The sequence below is a fragment of the Sus scrofa genome, chromosome 17 (assembly GCF_054392235.1).
Source record: "Sus scrofa isolate SSC_HxYL_T2T_F1_AM1 chromosome 17, Sscrofa_HxYL_maternal_Yorkshire_Landrace_v2.0, whole genome shotgun sequence".
Lineage (NCBI taxonomy): Eukaryota > Metazoa > Chordata > Mammalia > Artiodactyla > Suidae > Sus > Sus scrofa.
In genome coordinates this window covers 55,455,526-55,476,657 of record NC_139399.1, presented here as the reverse complement: position 1 = coordinate 55,476,657, position 21,132 = coordinate 55,455,526, and the positions used below count along the sequence as shown (strand labels likewise).

Sequence of the window (21,132 nt, the reverse complement as noted above, 5' to 3'; positions counted from 1 at the left end):
GATTGAACCTGTGTCCTCATGGATACTAGTCAGGTTTGTTATTGATGAGCCACAGTTGCTTTTAATTTGGGAGAGTTTTGAGTTTTTGGGGTTTTTTTGTCTTTTTGCCTTTTTTCTAGGGCCGCTCCCGCGGCATATGGAGGTTCCCAGCCTAGGGGTCTAATCGGAGCCGTAGCCACTGGCCTATGCCAGAGCCACAGCAACGCGGGATCCGAGCCGAGTCTACGACCTACACCACAGCTCACGGCAACGCCGGATCCCCAACCCACTAAGCAAGGCCAGGGATCAAACCCGCAACCTCATGGTTCCTAGTCGGATTTGTCAACCACTGCACCACCACGGGAACTCCCCAGTTTTGCGTTTTTGTCAGTGGGTGTGTATGCAGTGTTATCTCATCGTGGTTTTAATTGTGGTTACTTGATATCTAGTGATGTCAAGCATCTTTTCATGTGCTTTTTGGCCATCAAATATTTTCTTTTGTGAGGGGTCTGTTAAAATCTTTTTTTCCATCTCTCTCCTTTTGAACTGGCTTGAGTCATAGGAGTTACAAACAATTCCTGCTTTGGTTTTTCCACCTCCCCAAGGGGAAACACATTCATGAAGGATTTTGTGCAGTCTTTTGGTAAAACCCACAACCCTACTTCTCTGAAGAGCCAAATGTGGTGTTCGGTGGGTCTGACAAGGTATACCCCAACTTGGAATTCCCTGGTGGCTCAGTGGGTTAAGGATCTAGCGTTTTCACTGCCAGGGCTTGGGTTGCAGCTGTGGTATGGGTTCAGTCCCTGACCTGGGAACTTCCATATTCTGTGGGCACAGGCAAAAAAAAAAAAAAAAAAAAAGACATACCCCAGCCAACCAGAGAGGAAATGTCCAAAAGATGTCCTTATCTCATTATGCCCTCATTCTACTTACATCCATTATTTCCACTGTACTAGATAGGGATTAGAGGGAAGGCCATGAGCTTAGATGTCAGATGGACATGGATGCAAATTCCCACACCGGCCTTTATCCAAATGAGCATGAGCAACCTGAGTGTCACCTTTCCTGCTCTGTAAAGTAGATAAAGCTGCTTTCAGGGTTGTTGTAAGGATTGGAAGTTAGGTCCATATAGAATCTGGAATATAGTAAGTGCTTAATAACCTCTACTGACCTTTACTCGAACAAGTCGATGAGGTGGTTACCATTATCTCCATTTTACAGATGAATAAACTGAGTTATAAAAACAAATAGTTGGAGTTCCCGTCATGGCTCAGTGGTTAACGAATCCAACTAGGAACCATGAGGTTGCGGATTCAATCCCTGGCCTTGCTCAGTGGGTTAAGGATCCGGCGTTTCCGTGAGCTGTGGTGTGGGTTGCAGACTCGGCTCGGATCCCACGTTGCTGTGGCTCTGGCGTGGGCCGGCGGCTATAGCTCTGATTTGACCCCTAGCCTGGGAACCCCCATATGCCGCGGGAGCAGCTCAAGGAAAGGCAAAAAGACAATAAATAAATAAATAAGAATAAAAACAGATAGTTGCCTAAGATCACAGTGAGTGTTGGAGCCAGGACTTGAGTCGACACTATCAACTTCAAAAAAAAGTTTAAGGTGGTTGCAGTTATGATTGTGATTACGTTGTACTTCTGTGCTTTGTTTCCTTTTGAAATTGCCTGTCCCCATCCCTCAAGACCCAGCCACCTCCAGAGAAGACTTACCTTCTTCCTCGCTAGTGTACTACAGCCCACATTGCATTTCCATTTCTTGTGGCCATGTCCCTTCCTAGGAGAGCTCTTGGCCACCTTAGTATTTCTGTTGCCTAAGCAAGGAGGCTAGTGTATAGTGCATGTCTGAATGAACAAACAAACAAGACAACATGACGAGACAACACGACAGCAGCTCCATGTTGTCCCCACACTGTTCGCAGTATCAAGTTCCGTGCTCTCCTGGGCACCGCTGCAGTGTGAGCCATCTAGGGAATCTCCCCCTGAGAAGTGGTCCCTCCTATTTCCTGCACAGCACAGGATGCTACAGGAGGAGTCTGTTTTATTCCCTCCTCTCTATGCGACAGAAGACACCACTCTGTGGCTGGGAGACTGAAAGCTCAGCTCCTTGCCACCGAGTTGGCTCCACATCATCCCCCATCTCCAAGGGCCCGATGTGGCCTCAGAAAAACAGTCAGCTGGAGACATTGGCTCTGAAGGCCAGCCAAGCCCCTGGGGTTTGGCAGAAGAAGAGGTCATTGTCCCAACAGGAAGTGGTCCTGGGGTCTCAGCTGACCCTAGATTTTCCCAGGCAGGGCTAGAGCTCCCAGCAGCTGAACTGAAGTCTCCCCACAGGCTCACAAACAATTCCACCTCTCCAGAGGGCTGAAGAGCCCTCTGCCCAGGCAGGCTCCCTGCCCTACATCCCTCAGATCTTAGCATCGTGTGCCGGGCGTTATTGATGTGTTGACAGCAACCAAGCTGGCCTAACTTCCCATCATTCACCTTGGAGGGGATTGGGGTAACCCCAAGAGCTGAGAAGCCCTGCAGAGCAGAGCTGCAGGTATCAGCGGGTGCAGCTCAGGAGGAGGCTCAGCAGCAGTCAGATAGGAGGTTGAGCCTTGCTACAAAGGAAGGGAGAAGGCACAAAAGGACAGAAACCCAGGCTTCTGTCTGCAGCAAAGTCATTTGCAACCCAGAAAAAAACACAAAACTTAACATGAGGCTGGGCCCTGTCCCAGCTTAGAGGATGATCTCAACTTGGACACAGGGCCTTTCAGACAAAAAGAGCACAACCCTTCCGCCCCCCCGCCCCCGTCCCCCGCCACACTGCCTGTTCCAAGTTTCTCACTAGCTTTAGGAAAAGTACTTCAGAACTGTCACTTACAATGGTCTCCTGCTGGGGCAGAAGCAAAATGGGACTATTGGGAAGACGGCAGCCCTGTCACTCAGCCCAGATGGCACAAAGAGCTTTGAGATTTAGACTGAAGGTCATTGATCCCATGGATGGTATGATGTATGAAGGGAGACGGAATGATTTATTTTTTTCTAATATGAAAAATGACCTGATGTTCCTTAAGGCTGAGTCCTATAACCCCACGCCCTTTCATTGCACCCCCTCTCCCTGAGCAAACTCACTGGCACCCATGGTTACACTTACTAGCTGTACACTGATATCTATTGTTTTTTCCAGCCCAACCCTTTCATCTAAATCCCACACCCCTGGGTGCAAACGCTTACTCAAAACACCCTCTTGGTCTCAAAAGCACCTCAAACTCAACATGTCCAAAACCTGGAGTTCCTGCTGTGGTGGCAGTGGGCTCGGTGGCATCTCTGCAGTGCCAAGACACAGGTTCAATACCCGTGCAGTACAGTGGGTTAAAGGATCCAGCATTGCCGTGTAGGTCACAGCTGTGGCTCAGATCTGATCCCTGGCCTGGGAACTCTATATGCCTTGGGGCAGCCAAGTAAGAAAAAAAAAAAAAAATGTCCAAAACCCAATTTTTGACCTTCTTCCCAAACCTGGTGCTCTCCTAAACTCCCCACCTGGATGAAGAACCCTCTGAATCGTCCTGGTGCCCAAGGCAGAAGCAGTGGTGGCACGCCTGAGCCCTCCTTCTCTCATACACACCTATCAAATATTTTGGAATTGGCCTCCCCAGTATCTCTTCATTCCTTCTGCTTTTCTACACTCACCCCTACCTCCACTCCATTCCACCAGCTCTTACCCAGATGGCTCACTCATCTCCACCCTGGTCCCCTCCAATCAGTACATCTCCACAAGGAGTCCTTCCAGCCATTCTTCCCCTAGACCACTCCCACTTAACCCTTCAGACTTCAGCGCAAAAGCCACTTCTGCCAGGGAATCACCTGGCAACCTCTCTGAATAATCTATCAACTCCTTCCTAGCGTCAGTCCAAGCTGCAGTTTTACAGGAGTCCCCAGGAGACCCTAAACTCCATAAGAGCAGGACCATGTGTTGTTTTGTTTTTCATTTTGTTTTGCCACAACCACATTCCCAAGGCCAAGCGCAGTGTCTTACACATTCAACATTTACGATTTATTGAATGAAGGTCATTTATTTGTTTAGACCCTGCCTCAACTCTGTTGAGCTAATCATCACCACTGTCTTCGAGGCCCCTATTATCTCTTGCATGGAGTATTGTGTTATGTCTGTCTGGAGCCCGTCTTCCAGTATGTTCGTTCTGCTGCAGCCAGAATTATCTTTTTAACAGGCAACTGCGACCACTTGTAATCCCTCATTACTCCCAATAAAGTTCAAATTCCTCAACATGCAAACGGCTAGCTATCTACCCAATGACTACTGTTCTTTTATTTCTGACTGACAGAGCCTTGATGTGATCAAGACAGCAGGATGCCCTACTCAAGGATGATCCCAGCCTCCCTAGCAGCCAGGGTGCTTCTGAAAGGTCTGACGGGAAGTATGGAAATCAGGTGCATTGGTAATTGAAACTTGAAAGGTTAGTCTTTCCAAAGACCAGAATTTCCTTTCTTCTAGAAAATGCTGTGTCCCTATGTCTACAAAAATCTGTAAATGGACATTCCTCATGTTAGCAGTTCTACCAATGAGAGAAAAGTGGACACTCCTGGAGTTCCCATCGTGGCTCAGTGGTTAATGAACCCAAGCAGTATCCACGAGGACTCGGGTTTGATACCTGGCCTCACGCAGTGGGTTAAGGATCCGGCATTGTCTTGAGCTGTGGTGTAGGTCACAGATGTGGCTTGGATCCTGAGTTGCTGTGGCTGTGGTGTAGGCTGGCAGCTGTAGCTCCAATTCGACCTCTAGCCTGGGGAGATCCATATGCCACTGGTGTGGCCCTAAAAAGACACACATACAAAAGTGGACACTATCGGTTAGAACTTCCAAAAGTGCTTCTCAAAGTAGGAAGAGACCTCTGGCTGTGCCTTTTTTTGCCCATCCCCGATTTCTTCTGCTTTCTGCCAGTTTCAAAGACATGATGGCTGAGGCCTCAAGAGCCATTTTGGACAGCAGATGTCAATGAGAATTCCAGCCATGTACCTTAGACGGCTCAACAAAAAGACCCAAAAAGGACCTTGGTGTCTAATGACTGTGGAGCAATCATACAGCCCCGTACTCTGGACTTCTTTTATGTGAGGAAATAAAATTTATACTTTAAGTCACTGATATTTTACTAGCAGTCAAACTGAAACTTGATACAGGCTTCAAAGCATTCAAGACCCAACCTTTGTCGGTCTTCCCTCTCCCCTCATCTCCTGCTCGAATTCAACAATTCAGCCAAGCTGAATGTTTTTCAGTTCCTGAGAACTATTTCTTTCTATTTAAAGTCTTTCCAAGCTTCTCTTTCTGCCTGGATTACAGCGCCCACCTGGCTAACTCCTACTCATCCTTTGGGGCCCAGCTTAAAAATGAGCTCTTTGGAGTTCCTGTGGTGGCTCAGTGGGTTAAGAATCCAACTAGCATCCATGACGGTGGGTTCAATCCCTGGCCCTGCTCAGTGGGTTAAGGATCTGGCATTGCTGTGAGCTGCAGACTTGGCTCAGATCTGGCGTTGCTGTGGCTGTGGCCTAGGCTGGCAGATGCAGCTCTGATTCGACCCCTAGACTTCCATAGGAACTTCCATACGCCCTGTGGGTGCGGCCCTAAAAAACAGAAGGAAAAAAAAAAAGAGCTCTTCAATGACCAAACAAGCTCAGTTAAGACGCCTCTATTTTCCGGTAACAGAACAGCTTCCTTGTCCTGCTATTTATTATGCTGGGAATTGTGGTATTTACTTGTTTTTTTTCTTCCATGAAGGCAAGGATACAGCCTATCTTGTTCAAACTGTATGCTAAATGTCCAGCACAGGTGTTCAATAACTACTTCTTGAATAAATGGAGTAAATGAGTGATGAGAATACAGTGTTGGTTACAGAGCTAAAGAAAGACAACGGGTTTGATAGCTGTACAATGTAAAAGATGAAGTGGAATGGCTGGTATATTATTATCTGTTTATTATGTATACCGTGCCCTGTTCCAAAAAGGATGTATGGAAGCAGGATGGCTGGAGTACCATCTCACCGGGATGTTAAGGAGTTCATGTCCATTTAGAGACACTGGTTTAGGAGACTCTACTAGGAGACTGCGGGATAGTCTGGGGGACGGAGGAACGCTAAGAAAAGCAGTGGCATCTTGTCCTAGCTCATCTTCCATCTCCTCACCCGCAGGCCCTACCCTGGGAGTAAGCCAAAAACTGGTGGGAGGGTTGCAGCAGGAAAAGGTTAGCAGTAAAGCAGGAGCAGGTTAATTCCCAGAAAGGTACGCCGTCCCACCATCCTTTGCTCCCTCTGAGCCTACTGCGAGTAAAGTCTGGTCTTCTCCAAAGGGCTCTGGCAGGGCCTAGGATCTCAAGTGGAGAAGAGGCAGCGCAGTCAGTCTTGCGAGTGGGGGCCCACTGCTAGCTGCAGGCTCCAGGCTCTGGCCTGCTGTCTCCCCCATCCTCCTCCTCGTCAGACTGGGCCAAGGGTGTGTCTGCTCCGCCGTCACTGGGATCCGGGCTGTGCGGGTTGGTGGAGGTGTCAGAGGATGAGGAGGAAGTGCGGGATGTGGTCCTGTCTGGCGTGGGCAATGGCAGACCCGGCTCCTCGGGATGGTCATCCACCCCTGCCCAGAGAGAAGAGCTGGTGAGGACCACAGACAGGACTTGGCAGAAAACTCTTAGAGATGACCTGGCCAGGAGACACTGAAACCCAGAGAGGGGCAGGGACTTGACGGGTCACCCAGCCAGTCTCCTGACTCCCAGTTCCCTCCCAATTCACTCCACCACATCCAGGCTCTAGAAGCCAGTCAATCAAGTCAAGAGTTACAGTTCAACCTCCATCACTTCCCTGCTACTGAGTAGCTCTGGGCAAGTCAACTTCCCTCTCAGGGACTCTGCTCCTCCTCTGTTAAAAAAAGGATACCTAGGAGTTCCCACTGTGGCTCAGTGGGTTAAGAACCTGACTAGTATCCATGAGGATTCGGGTTCCATCCCTTGCCTCACTCAGTGGATTAAGGATCCAGCTTTGCCTCGAGCTACAGGTAGGGTGCAGGTGTGGCTCGGATCTGGCGTTACTGTGGCTGCGGTGTAGGCCTGCAGCTGCATCTCTGATTCAACCCCTAGCCTAGGAACTTCCATATGCCATGGGTATGGCCATCAAAAATTTTTTTTAATTAAAAAAAAAAAAGGGATACCTACATTCCAGAACGGCTTTGAGGATGAAATCTGAGAATGCTTATAAAATGCCCTGCAAATAACAGGCCATCAATAAATAGCAGCAGTTTTAAGTAAGAGAATATCTATCCTAAAGTTAAGAAAATGGGCTTTGGGAGTTCCTGTCGTGGCTCAGCAGTTAACGAAATCAACTAGGATCCAAGAGGACGCAGGTTCGATCCCTGGCCTTGCTCAGTGGGTTAAGGATCTGGCATTACCATGAGCTGTGGCGGAGGTCACAGACACAGCTCGGATCCCTTGTTGCTGTGGCTGTGGTGTAGGCCTGAAACTACAGCTCCAATTCGACCCCTAGCCTGGGAATCTCCATATGTCATGGTTGCGACCCTAAAATAGCAGAAAAAAAATAAAAAGAAGAAGAAGAAAATGGACTTTAAAGTCAGACAGCCATGGTTTGAACCCAGCTTTTCCGATTTCTGGCTATGTGACAACTTCTCTGAGTCTAATGTTCTTTATAAAATGGGAAGAATCCCACCTGCCCTAATAGGGATTGTTAGGGACTGAGATAATATATTGAACTTTTTCAGCGCAGTATCAGAAACCTAATAAAGTGCTAAATGAACACTAAGATTAGGATGACTAAACTGCTTAAGTTGTCTAATATTAAAAGCATATTTTTACATTATTTTAATTATAATAATTATAAAACTAAAAAAGGCTAAGGGGGGTTGGGCACTCCTAGAGTTTGGGGTTAGGAATCTGCAACCAGCTTCCCTCAAGGTTGACTTCCCTCAAATCAGAACAGACAGCTGTGCTGGTGGTGGAAATGCCCACTCTCAGCCCCTCTGTACACACTTGCCCAGTCGGGCCCCGCAGCCCCATGTCAGAGCCCTGACGCGGCTCTGGCCAACCCGAAGCAGAAGGGCATACCAGCCGTCTGGGGGGTTGGTGGAGGATCTTCCCAAGGCAAGAACACGTCTGCTCCGTCCTGATCTCCAAGGTCAATCAGTTCCACTTGCTCAAGTGTGTCCACATTCACCTCCATGGATGAGATACTACCAATGGGGGCTGCAGATCAAGAAGGGGGCGGGTCAGGGGGAGCCGGGCCCGGAGCTGATAGGACGGTCAGACATATCTGCCAGGTCCAGAGACAGACAAATGGCCAGGAAAACAAGCAGGGAGGGGGTCTCTCAAGATTTGGGTCCCGAAGGACATCCTCCCCGGCCCCCCCCAGTCCCTCTCCCCAGGACTCGGAACTTACGTCTATGTGACTCGAGATGCAGGTGGGACAGGGGGAAGACAAATTCTGTCTCAGGCTGTAAAATGTCCTCGAAGAATTTCTGCCGCTCCCGAAGGCGGAGCTGCTGGCGCTCCAGGGCTGCCCGCGGATTCGGGTCCATGTTAGCTCCTGGAAGAACAAGCACAGCTCTGAAGTTGAGAGGGGACCCCATGGGGGCCTGGGCTTGGGGAGCCCAGCCCGAAGCCGGCATCCCGGCAGGGGGCCCTCGATTGCTGCCTGGACACTTCTAAAGTTTACCTCCTTCTTTTCCCTGAAACCAAGTCCATTACCACCAACTTCAAGTCTCACACAGAGGCAGGGCTGACCCTAGCTCCACAAAGGGGATGCCAGTTCCAGGCACAGCAAAAGAGGCGCCTCTGTATTCAGGGAACACAGCCAATGGCCAAGTCTCAGTCTCGTGGCCCTTGAGAGGGATTGTAGGGGCTGGTTCAGCTCAAATGGGGGAGCACTTTTTCCACATAATGGACCCAGCCTCTCCTCAGAAGGCTGGGGAAAAGGACAGGAGAGCAGATCTCAGAAAGGTCCCCTCCTCTAGGGCTGCAACTCTAGGGCTGGTTCCCCACCATCTATCAAAACTTAGACCAAAGGAAAAGCACCCCTCCCCCACTCCCTCCCTCCCTCTACACACACACACACACACACACACACACACACACACACACACACACACACACACACACACACACACACACACCCATCACCAGTATCCCCTCCAATCCCTGCTCTGAAGTCTAAGACTGGGCTCTGTCCCTAGGGAAGTCACCTTTCTAGCCTCAGCCTCCCAGTGTAAAATGGCATCATCTTCCTACCTGCCTTCAAGACTCTGCTGCCAAGGTGCTCTGGAAGCTCAAAGCTCCAGTCCCTGTGCTATTTAGAGGACACCATCTCTTCTCTGCCTCCCACAGCTCTTTATTTGAGCTCCTCTCCTCTGACACATCTCACTGTCTGACTCCGCACTAGTGAGCAAGTAGCAGTTGGAAGGGTGCAGTTCAGACCAGGCCTTCTGGCCTCCAGTGCGGAGAGCCTTCCAGAACACCATTCCCTCAGATTCCCTCCATTCTCCCTCTGGAGCCCATCACCGGTGGCAAGGGAGTATTAGCTTCAGGACCAGATCGTCACTGTGCTCAGACTGTCTTCCTCACCGCATCCGGACTCGGCGTATTCCGAGACCCTGGTTAGTTCCACCCGAGCGGGGGCGGGTCACGAGGGACCCAAACCCAAGTGGGCCAGGCAGAGACAAGGAAGTGTGGGGAAACCATGTGGCCCGGGCTGGCAGCGGAGGAGGGAGGCGCTGACGCTGATTCCAGCGAAAGGCTCTTAGTGCTGCCTCCCAGGTCACAACGCTAAAAATACCCAGGGCCCCTGGGGCTGTCTGCTCCAGCAGGGGGGCAGGGAAGGGTGAGAAAGAGGATCGGGGAGTTGGAGGGGACCAGGGGCTCCAGGGACGGCCTCTCTCTTTCCTCCCTCACCCCATCAATATCAGGAGACTGAAGGGGCTGCCCCCCGGGGAGCCGCGGAGCCGAGCGCCGACGAGATCCGAAGGGGGTTGTTTACATAACTGAAGGTGCAGGGAAGAGGGGTGGCGAGGTCTGAAGCGATCTGTGGGCAGGGGGCGGCCAGGGGCCCGGCCAGTGGAATCGAGAGCTCCCTCTCGGTGCTGCCCCACCCGCACCGGAGTCAGCGAGAGAGAAAGAATTCCCTAAAAGGGGACACGCCGCGACCGCGGGGGAAGGGAGGGGAGGTGGGGGGGGCAGCCTTTCCACTCGTGCTCCAGGCTCCCGGCCTCCCGCGGCACCTGCGCCCGCCCCGCGGAGCCCCTACCTGCCGCGCCCGGCGCCCCCGCTGACTCAGGCTGTCCTCTCCAGCGCGACGGCGGCGGGGGCGTGGGAGCGGGCCGCGCCGGCCGGGGTGGGGCTGCGCCGCCGGGTCTCCCCCGGGACAGACCGGCCCTGGGAGCGGGGAACGAGGAAGAGGCGGGAGGCGGAAGTGGGGGAAGGGCGGCGGCGGGCACACGCGCTCCTCGCCGGTCGCCCAGCGGTAGCTGGCAGCCCCGGCGGGCGCGATCGCTCACACTTCCCGGACGGCAAAAAGTTCCCGGCTCTCATCCTTCCTCCCCGCGACCCTCCGGGGCCCCTGCCCTGCTCCGCGCGCTCCCATACACTTGCTGCGCCCCGCCCGCCCGCACCCCTCGCCGCGGAGACACTAGGGCTCTCGGCCCCGCACCATAGCTGCTCCCCGACTCCTGGACAGCCCAGAAGCAACCTCCACGCACCCACACCCGGACTGCCCCGAACCCTCCGCCGCGCTCGGCCGGCTTAGGCGCGCATCTCTCGAGAGGCGCACGCAGCGGAAGAGAGGCTGGAGACCCGCTGCCACCCATCAGGGCAGGTGTACTGCGCCGGAGACCCCCCTACTCTGGGACTCACCTCGCAGCCCCCGGCTCCCGGCTCCGGATGGACAGAGCCGCCGCCCAACCTTCCAGAGCTCTGGGCGGAGTGGGCGCCGGGACAGGGCGGGTCGGGGCTGGAGGCGGGGGGCTGCTGCGCCGCGCCCCCAAACGCCGGCTAGGAGCCAACTCCTCCAGGTTGCTAAGAGGGGCGCTGCGCATCCCGGCCGGCGGGGGTGGAGGAGCGAGGCGGAAACTGTGGGCCCAGAGGGGAAACGCTTGCCCCCTCGCAGCGGCTCCTGGCTCTAAGCCGGGCCAGAAAAGTGTCCTGGACCAAAGCTCTGTGCCCATTCTCTCCTCCTCCCTTCCACCCTGGGTAAGTGGCTCCAGAAGCCGCAGGGTTGGGGGCGTCTTTCGGAGATGTTCTTGCTCTGGGGTCACTCATTCATTCGACAAACATCTGCGAGCAAGCCAGGAACTAGGGGTCATCCTTGGAACCTCTGTGGGTCTTTAGCTGCCCACATTATTACACCTCCATTAACCGTCGATTCTCTTTCTTAAGTATCTTTCCAATCCGCCGTTCCCTTCCGTTTCCACTACCATCCCTCCCTTGGCTCCTACAGAAACCTTCTATCTGTTTCTGGTTTTCTTGTACCCTGGTCCTGCGACGCTCCATCCCCCACAGAAGTCAGTCAACACTTTAGAGCTGAGAGCACTATCCAAGGAACCCCACATCAGTCATTTCAAAACGCAAGTCTGATGTGCCACCCACTGCTTAAACCTCCATTGTTGGAATGAAATCCGGGTGCTGATAGCTCAGCTGAGCCTTAAAGAAATGAGTTCCACAAGCAGAGAAAAGGGGGAAGGGCACGTCCAGAGAGGTGGAGGTATGAAGAGTTGGCGACCCAGTCCGGCTTCCCTGTCAGGGGACCAGCACGCTGCACAAACACTAAAAGCTGGCCTCTTCTACTGTTACTGAGCTCTCAAGACAATCCTGTCAGGTAAATACCGCCAGTAGCTTCCGCGCTACTTTACAAGCAAGGGAACTAGTTTGTGGGAGGCAACACGGGCAGTGGTTAGGGGCACAGGCATGGGACCCTCTTGGGTTGTAAACCTAGCTCCGTGTCTAGCCAGCTGTGTAAACAATTTCTCTGATCCTTGATTTCTTTGTCTATTAGGTAGGAGTAATTAATCCCTACCTCCTATGAGATCATTCATATAAAATGCTTAGTCCAGGACTTGGGCACCCTGGAGATGCTCAATAAACATTAGCTGTTTTGACTGTCACGGGTTCTGAGCAAGAGAGGCAAGGGCTTTCTTCCATGAATTCCTGAAAGTCTAGGAAGTACGCTCTAATAGTTAATACTGCTACAGAGCTTATTATGTGCCTGTCACGGTTATAAGTGCTTTGCATCTATTAACTCTTTTAATCCTCTTAGTAATCCTGTGAGGTAAATACTATTTTTATTTCTCTTTTAGAGATACAGAAACTGAGATACAGAGAGGGAAAGGGATTTGTCCAAGGCCAGACAGCAACTAACTACATGGAGCAGATATTCAAACCCAGGTGGACTGATTCCAGAGACTGTGCTTGTAACCCCCATTCCCAGCCTGTCCCCCTTCTACCCCATGGCCGTTTTCATCTTCCAAGAAATGTTTTGGTCAGTTTGATTCTTATTCTTCATCAGTGGAGTGAATACTTGGTCCCGTTTTCTACCAGAGAAATGAGACCAAGGCAAGAGTACAGTGGATGAGAGCTCGCCTCCCCAAATCACCTCCCCCTTTTTCAGGTTTATCCCTGGGAACAGGATTGCATGGGTTATTTTGAGCTGTCCTCAAGATGGTGACAGATCAGGAACCTGTCTGTCTCCTCTCTTGGCCAGATATTTACCACATAGAAGGGTGGAGAGGCAAAAAGCATCCAAGCTAGAAGGAACTCAGGGGGCTATGCTGGAAGGGTATCAGCCAAGAGAAAGACCCAGGAAGCATGACCCAAGGGTAGACTGCAAAAGGAGGTGAAAGAAGCAGTGAAAACATAAACAGCTTGGACTTCTGGCTTCCATCTAGGATGCAGAAAGCTGGGGAAAGTGTCACTACCACACTAATAGCAATTTCTTTCATTTGTTAGGTAAGCTATAAAGTTATTACTTTTGTCAAATCCATCTGCAAGCTGAGGTTGCAGAGCAGCCAATTAACCTGAATTCCAAAGAAGGACAGGTGCCTTCAAGAAGAAATAGGGGAAGTTCCCGTCGTGGCTCAGTGGTTAACGAATCTGACTAGGAACCATGAGGTTGCGGGTTTGATCCCTGGTCTCACTCAGTGGGTTAAGGATCTGGTGTTGCCGTGAGCTATGGTGTAGCTTGCAGACGAGGCTCGGATCCCATGTTGCTGTGGCTCTGGCGTAGGCCGGCGACTACAGCTCTGATTAGACCCCTAGCCTGGGAACCTCCACATGCCATGGGAGCCGCTCAAGAAATGGCAAAAAAAAAAAAAAAAAAGAAAAAAAAAAAAAAAAAAAAGCAGGGCCCTGCCACACTTGTGACGTGGGAGGAAGACAAGATCTCCTTGCAAACAGGTACAAGAGTTCAGCTACAGCTTTTACTGCTAAAGGCCCAGTGTGGCTAGCATGAAAGTATAGAATCCCTGGGAGGCACAGACACTAAAAGTATTCATAGAGACAATGAAACCAAACTCCTGACAATATTTACTCAATTCTCCATAGTAATGGCCTCAGAAAAGAAGAGATGTGACGATTTCCAGGCAAAAATAATAATGACCTCAGTCTTTACTGTTCTACACATTGTGTCCGGGAGTCAAAAATTACAACACACACATACAAAGCAATTTAACAAAAACAACAAAAAACCCTATTGTCAAGAGACAAAGCAATCAACCAAACCAGACTTAAGACCTAGATAACTCTCTGGAGTTATCTGACAGGGAATTTAAAACAACTATAATGATATGTGAAAGGTTCCATTGGAAACTATGGACCTCATGTATAAACAGAAGGGGAATTTTAGCAGAGAGACAGGGACTATAAAAAAGTCATATGGAAAATGCTAGAAATCTTTAAAACATGTAACAGAGATGAAGAATGCCCTTGGCGGCCTCATCAGTAAACTCAACACAACTGAGGGAAGACTCAGTAAACTTGAAGGTAGGTCAACAGAGACTACTCACACTGAGACAGAGAGAGAAAAAAAAGAGTGAAACAGCATACAAACAAGCCTGCAAGATCCAGAGCTAACACATGCATAATCTGAATCCCAGAAAGAGAAGAGATAGAGATAGAAACACACACACACACACAACACACACACACATACACCTGTGGAAGTAATGGTCAATAATTTTCCAAAAATAATGAAAGGACCACAGAGCCAAAACTCACAGAATCTCTTAAAAGAAAAAATTAAATGCCAATAGACAGACACACAAGTGAGCACACAAACAAAAAATATGATCGATCATATTCAAACTACTGAAAATCCAAGATATTTACTTTACTTAGTAGCATGATAATGGGAGAAAAAAGAATGTATACATGTATGTGTAACTGGGTCACCTTGCTGTACAGTAGAAAAAAAAATTGTATTGGGGAAATAACAATTAAAAAAAGTAAAAAAAAAAAAAAAGAAAATCCAAGATAAAGAGAAAATCTTGAAGGCATCAAGAGGGACGAATATAGCATGTACAGAGGAACAAAGATAAGAATTACAGCAGACTCAAGAGTTCCCTTGGTGGCAAAGCAGAAATGAATCCAACTAGGAATCATGAGGTTGTGGGTTCGATCCCTGGCCTCGCTCAGTGGGTTAAGGATCTGGCGTTGCCGTGAACTGTGATATAGGTTGCAGACGCAGTTTGGATCCTGCATTGCTGTGGCTGTGGTGTAGGCTGGCAGCTGTAGCTCCAATTTGACCCCTAGCCTGGGAACCTCCATATGCCCCGGGTGCAGCCCTAAAAAGACAAAAAAAAAAAAAAAAAAAAAAAGGTAGACGTTCTGGAGGCAGAAAGAAAATGATACCAGAGAGAAACCTGGATTTACATAAAGAAATGAAGATCTCCAGAAAGAGAGAGAATAAAGGTAAATCTGAGAGGGTTTTGTTTTTTTTTTTTTAATCTTTTTAATCACCTTAAAAGATAAATGACTGTCTAAAGCAAAACAGTAACAATAAATTATGGATGTAGAGCATATATAAAAGTAAAGTGTTATGACCTGAACAGCAGTAAAAGTGATGGAAATTGGAAACACACTGTGAAAGGGTCCTTCTGCTGTGTAAGAAGTAGTATAATAGTATGTGAAGATTGACTGTCACTAACTGAAGATACATATTGTAAATACAAGGGAAGCCACTAAAACTTTTTTAAAAGAGTATAAATAACAAGCCAACAGTGGAGGTAAAATAGAATCATAAAAGGATTGGGAGGCATCTTCCTTGGGCCTCTTCGGATTTGACATGTCAAGACTACAAAGATCTGACTTCTCTTTCACCTGGGCCCTGGCTCAGGATTAATACAAGTGGCATTTTTCTCAAAAGACCAGGTCTTTCTCAGACTAGGGTAGGCCTGCTGAATGCTTGCTGTAAAAGTGCTGGTCCTGGTGTCCCATCATGGCTCAGAGGTTAACGACCCTAACTAGTATCCATGAGGATGCGGGTTTGATCCCTGACCTCGCTCAGTGGGTTGGGGAATCCAACATTGCTGTGAGCTGTGGTGTAGGTTGAAGACACGGCTTGGATCTTGTGTTGCTGTGGCTGTGGTGTAAGCCGGCAGCAACAGCTCTGATTAGACCCCTAGCCTGGGAAACTCCATATGCCTCGGGAGCAGCCCTAGAAAAGGCAAAAAGACAAATAAAAAAAAAAGAAGAAAAAGAAAAAGAAAAAAGAAAAAACATAATCTAACAAATAATGAAATGGAAGATTTTCACCCAACTGTGTGTGAATGAAAGTCAACCAGTTAAAAGACAGGTTAGTAGACCAGGAAAAAAAAAAAAAAAAAAAAACAGGCAAGAGGCAATAAAATGCTGTCTACAAGAAACCTAACTTAACTATAAAGAAATATGTGAGTTAAAAATAAATGGATGTGAGTTCTCTTGGGGCGCAGTAGATTAAGGATCCCGTGTTGTCACTGCAGAAGTTCGGGTCACTGCTGTGGGAAGGGTTTAATTCCTGGCCCAGGAACTTTCACAGGCCGTGGGTGTGGCCAGAAGAAAAAGTAAAGTAAATGGGTGGAGACTATTACTCAGACATTTAAAAGAAGGAAATTATGCCATCTGCAGCAATGTGGACGGAACCAGAGATTATCACACTAAACAAAGTCAGTCAGAGAGAGAAAGACAAACATCATATGCTATCACTTATAAGTGGAATCTAAAATATGACACAAATCAACATATCTATGAAACAAAAACAGACTCATCGCATAGAGAACAGACCTGTGGTTGCGGGGGCAGGGGTGGATGGTGAGTGGGGAAAGACGGTTAGGGAGTTTGGGATTGGCAGGTGCAAAGTATTATATACAGAATGCGTAAATAATAAGGTCCTACTATATAGCACAGGGAACTATATTCAATATCCTATGATAAACCATAATGGAAAAGAATATGAAAAAAGAATACATATGTGTATAAATGAATCACTTTGCTGTATAGCGGAAATTAACACAGCATTGTAAATCAACTATACCTCAATAAATTAAAAAAAAATAAATGGATAGAATTAGATATACTATGCAAACACTAATCAAAGTAAATGAGAGTAGCAATAATTTTTTTTTTTTTTTTTTGTCTTTTTAGGGCTGCTCCCACAGCATATGGAAGTTTCTAGGCTAGGGGTCCAATCGGAGCTGTAGCTGCTGCCCTACACCACAGCAACAGCAACTTGGATCCGAGCCGTGTCTGCAATTCGGGATCTTTAACCTACTGAGCAAGGCCAGAGATCGAATCTGTGTCCTTATGGGTATTAGTTGGGTTCATTTCTGCTGAGCCAGGACGAGAACTCCTGAGTAGCAATATTAAAATCAGAAAAAGTAGACTTCAAAAGAAGGACTACTGGGAATTCCCTTGTGGGGCAGAGGGTTAAGGATCCCATATTGTCACTGCAGCGGCTTGGAGGACTGCTGTGGCAGAGGTTTGATCCCTAGCCTGGGAACTTCTACATGCTGTGGGCATGACCAGAAAAACGAACAAAAAAAAAAAAAAAAAAAGAAAGAAAGACTATTCAGGGATGAGCACAGACACTGCGTAACGATAAAAGGTTGGTAAGTTCACCAAGAAGACTTAACAATCACAAATGTGTACGTACATCAAATAACAGAGCTCCAAAAACACGGGAGAGTGGACAGAAAAAAAAATTAAGGACCTCTGAGCACTGTCAACCAGCTTATTCTGAATGACGTTTTTCTAACACTTCCCCAGCAAAATAAACATTCTTTTCAACTGCACATAAAACACTCGCCAAGATACATCATCTTCTGAGCCATAAAATAAACTTCATCAAATTTAAAAGAATTTAAATCATATAAAATATGTGTAATGACTATAAATGAATTAAAATATAAATAATAATAGAAGGAGATCTGGAAAACACCCCGATACTTGGTGATTAAAAAAAAAAAAACACTTCAAAACAACCTATGAGGAGTTCCTGTTGTAGCTCGGTGGTAACAAACCTGACTAGTATCCATGAGGATGTGGGTTCGATCCCTGGCCTCCCTCAGTAGGTTAAGGATCCGGCATTGCAAAATAAATAAATAAATAAATCCCACGTTGCCATGAGCTGTGGTGTAGGTCACAGACATGGCTCCCATCTGGAATCGCTGTGGCTGTGGCAGAGGCCAGCAGCTGCAGCTCGGATTCGACCCCTAGCCTGGGAACCTCCATAAGCCACAAGTACAGCCCTAAAAAAAAAAAAAAAGAAAGAAAGAAAGAAAAGAAAATAACCATAAATCAAAGGTGAATTCCAAAAGGAAAAATATCTTGATTGAATAAGATTGAAATGTGGCGACCAGCCACTTAAAAAACCTCCCAATGTTCCTCGAGTTCCGTTTATTCATACCTTTGCGCAGGCCTCTTCTCCGCGGTTATCAGGCTTCCTCTACGTGACCAATAAGACGTGGCAGATGATGGTACATCACGTCCAAAATTTTAAAAGACCACGGCTTCCCATCTTGGGTGTGTGTTCTCTCTATTGCTTGGCTCAGTCACTCAGGGAGAAGCAAGCTGCCATGCTGTCAACAGCCCTGCAGAGAGGCCCACGTGGCAGGGAACTGGAGGTTCCAGCCAACAGCCAGTGAAGAACAGAGGCCAGCCAGCAACCCCATAAGTGATCATGGAAACAGACTCACTGGCCCTAGTAGAGTCTGGGGATGACAGCAGCCCCCGCCAACAGCTGGACGGCAACCTCGGGAGAGACTGAAGTGGAACCACCCAGCTAGAGCAGTCCTGGATCCCTGATGTCCAAAACCTATGAGATAATAGGGAGTTCCCGTTGAGGCTCAGTGGGTTACGAACCTGACCAGTATCCATGAGGATGCAGGTTCAGTCCCTGGCCTCCCTCTTGGGTTAAGGATCCGGCATTGTCGTGAGCTGTGGCATAGATCGGAAGATGTGGCTCAGATCTGGCATTGCTGTGGCTGTCGCATAGGCCATCAGCTCCAGCTCCAATTCAACCCCTAGCCTGGGAACTTCCATGTGCCACAGGAGTGGCCTCCAAAAGTAAAAAAACAAAAAACGAAAAAACCTTTGAAACAATAAATACTTGGTTTTTTGGGTTTTTTTGTTTGTTTTTTGTTTTTTTTTTTTTTTGCTTTTTAGGGCCACACCTGTGGCATATGGAGGTTCCCAGGCTAGGGATCAAATTGGAGCTGTAGCTGTTGGCCTACACCACAGACACAGCAACACTGGATCCTCAACCCACTGAGCGAGGCCAGGGATCGAACCTGTGCCCTCATGGGTGCTAGTCAGATTCGTTAACCACTGAGCCAGGATGGGAACTCCCAATAAATACTTGTTTTAAATAAATATGGGGCTGATTTGCCATACAGCAATAGATAACATACAGAGATTTTGATACTGGGTAGGGTACCACTGTAGCAGCACTGTGAGACGTGGTAGTGCAGTACACAGGCCACGGATAAGAGGAGTGCACGGGAAGACCAAAGTGCCTTGAAAAAGCAGATAATCCAAGCCTCAAGCCTTTGATAGGACTGCGGCCAGGGTGTACAGGAAAGTGAGGGAAGCTCCGATGGGAACTGGGGAAGAGGAATTCTTGCTACGTTGCGGCACAGAGTTTTAGCAACTCTACTGCCTGTGGTAAAGGGGATAGCAGAAAACGTGCCTAAGGAGTTGGGATCCAGCTAAGGATATTTCCAAATCAAGTGTCGGAGGCTCCCCCCGCCACCCTACCCGGTGTCTTCTTGTTGCTTATAGTAAGATGCCAGAGGAGGGAGAGAAACTACAGCGGCTTCTCAAGGGGGAGGGATGACACCTCCCGGAGGGACATTTGGCAACGTCTGTTGGCAATGCCAGGACACATTTCTGATCGTCAAAACTGGAGAGGTTGCTACTGGCATCTAGTTAGGAGAGGCCAGGGCTGCTGCTAAACATCTTACAACACGCCAGACGAACCCCTCCCACCATCACCTCCCCACCAACCAACAAAGAATTACCCCCGTCCGAAGTGTCAACAGGGCTGAGGCCGAGGAGTCCCGAGGGAAAATGTGAAATGCGAAGGAGCCAGGACTTGGTGGTAGAAAATGCTCAGCCTCTCTAAATGGCAAAGGATAGTAAAGTTAAACAATGGTTTCCTAGCAAAGCTCGAGTCCAGAGCTTTGCCAGAAAAACATGGTCTAAAAATGAAACAGAGAAGGTGACTATCCAATCTTTTGCTTGCATCTCAGCAAGATTTAAGACAATGGATCAGAGTAATCTTCAATCAAACAAAAGACACAAAGAAAGGATAGGTGTGCCTCACGGATCCTCTGAATCAAGCAAGAGGGATTCCAGGAAGCTTAGGGGAGTTGCCCTTGAGCCAATTCAGCATAAGGCAAATGAGGGAAGCGCTTATCTCCGAGAAATTGTGGACGTGGCTTTTGTTTACCAGAGTGGACCTGAATCAGATTCAGAGTGACCCACAGGTTCTTAAAAGGTTTCTATATCCAGAAACATCTCCGCTTGGACTTAAAGGGATAAAGAGAATATTAAATTTTTAAAAAGGGATTTCTGGTTCTGAACAAGATGGAGTAAATGCATTCCTCGCTACCTTTCCCACTAAATGCTGTTTAAAATGCTAGGCATTACATATAAAACAAACAGATAAAGGCAGACCAACTAGGAACCCCAGGACTCAAATGACGCAGCAGTGAGTCCCTGAGTTTTCTTTTTGTTGGATGCTTGAGAAGCCAATCGGGCACAGACAAAAATCACCCCTATGAAAAGCCTGTTTTCTCTTGTCAAAGGATTGATTGAGAAAGAGGCACCCTAGCAAGACAGAAATCTTTTTTTTTTTTTTTTTCCTTTTTTCTTTTTTGGCCACCCCGAGGCACATGGAGTTCCTAGACCAGCGATCAGATCTGAGCTTCAGTTGTGACCTAAGCTGCAGTTGCAGCCATGCTGGAACATTTAACCCACTGTGCTGGCCCTGTGATCAAACCTGCATCCTGGTGCTGCAGAGACACCACGGATCCTGTTGTGCCACAGCAGGAACTCGCAGGAATCTTCTGACATTAAATGCCACCTCCAGCAAAATACTAAAGAAAACCTCACTCCCAGTCTCTGTCTTGTGGTAACAAGGTACCTTTCCCCCTCCCCCGCAGGTGGTGTTAGAGGAGGCAGCATGGGGAGCCTGGGCTTCATCACTGCCTAGCAGTACCCCACCCCACAATTTCCATGATGTCAGCGGCGGCCCCGTGGGGAGCCCAGGCTGCCATCCCCATCCAACAGCAATGAGGCATCACTCCCTTCCCTCAATGTTAAGGAGGCCACCTGTGGAACCAAGATATCCACCTGCCCAGTGGTAATAAGGCAACCAACCCTCCCCTCTGTCTACAGGCTGGAGTCAGTGTGGGCCTGGTGGGCAGCCTAGACTTTCTGCACCCCACCTGCTGGTAGAGAGTTGGTGCCCCTCTCTCATTACCGCAATACAGTAGAGGTCTATAGCAGATCTGAATGAGACCCAGAGTCTCATAACATAATTTCTGAAATGTCCTGGTTATATATAAAAATAATTCACCATTCCAAGAACCAGGAAAATCTCAACTTGGACGAGAAAAGACAATCAAGGGATGCCAGTGGATCA

The 21,132-nt window shown here is 48.5% G+C and overlaps 2 protein-coding genes across 7 annotated transcripts in view; one reads left to right on the top strand and one right to left on the bottom strand.

Annotated features, from left to right (window-relative positions):
• Positions 1–4,018: 4,018 nt before the first annotated feature.
• The window catches only part of DBNDD2 (dysbindin domain containing 2), a 43,020-nt gene continuing 25,906 nt past the window's right edge, over positions 4,019–21,132 (bottom strand). Inside the window, exons 1-4 of one of the 6 annotated variants that reach the window (XM_003483965.5) lie at positions 10,875–10,945; positions 8,410–8,556; positions 8,079–8,216; positions 4,019–6,601 (exon numbers count right to left, since the gene is read on the bottom strand). In XM_003483965.5, coding sequence (XP_003484013.2) covers positions 6,396–6,601; positions 8,079–8,216; positions 8,410–8,548 — 483 coding nt within the window. In that variant the 5' untranslated portion in view covers positions 8,549–8,556; positions 10,875–10,945 and the 3' untranslated portion in view covers positions 4,019–6,395. 6 annotated transcript variants of the gene reach the window in all.
• LOC146395335 (uncharacterized) lies at positions 9,706–12,511 on the top strand. The gene is made up of 3 exons (XM_085003180.1): positions 9,706–9,782; positions 10,044–11,835; positions 12,314–12,511. The coding sequence occupies exons 1-2, from the start codon at positions 9,706–9,708 to the stop codon at positions 10,765–10,767; spliced, it is 801 nt and encodes a 266-aa protein (XP_084859306.1). The 3' UTR covers positions 10,768–11,835; positions 12,314–12,511.

Bases quoted from the DNA above. Each gene is read 5' to 3' on its own strand.
- LOC146395335 (XM_085003180.1), top strand. From the start codon at position 9,706: ATGTGGCCCGGGCTGGCAGCGGAGGAGGGAGGCGCTGACGCTGATTCC. The intron at 9,783-10,043 runs GTCACAACGCTA...CGAGGTCTGAAG, and splicing joins CTCTTAGTGCTGCCTCCCAG to CGATCTGTGGGCAGGGGGCG.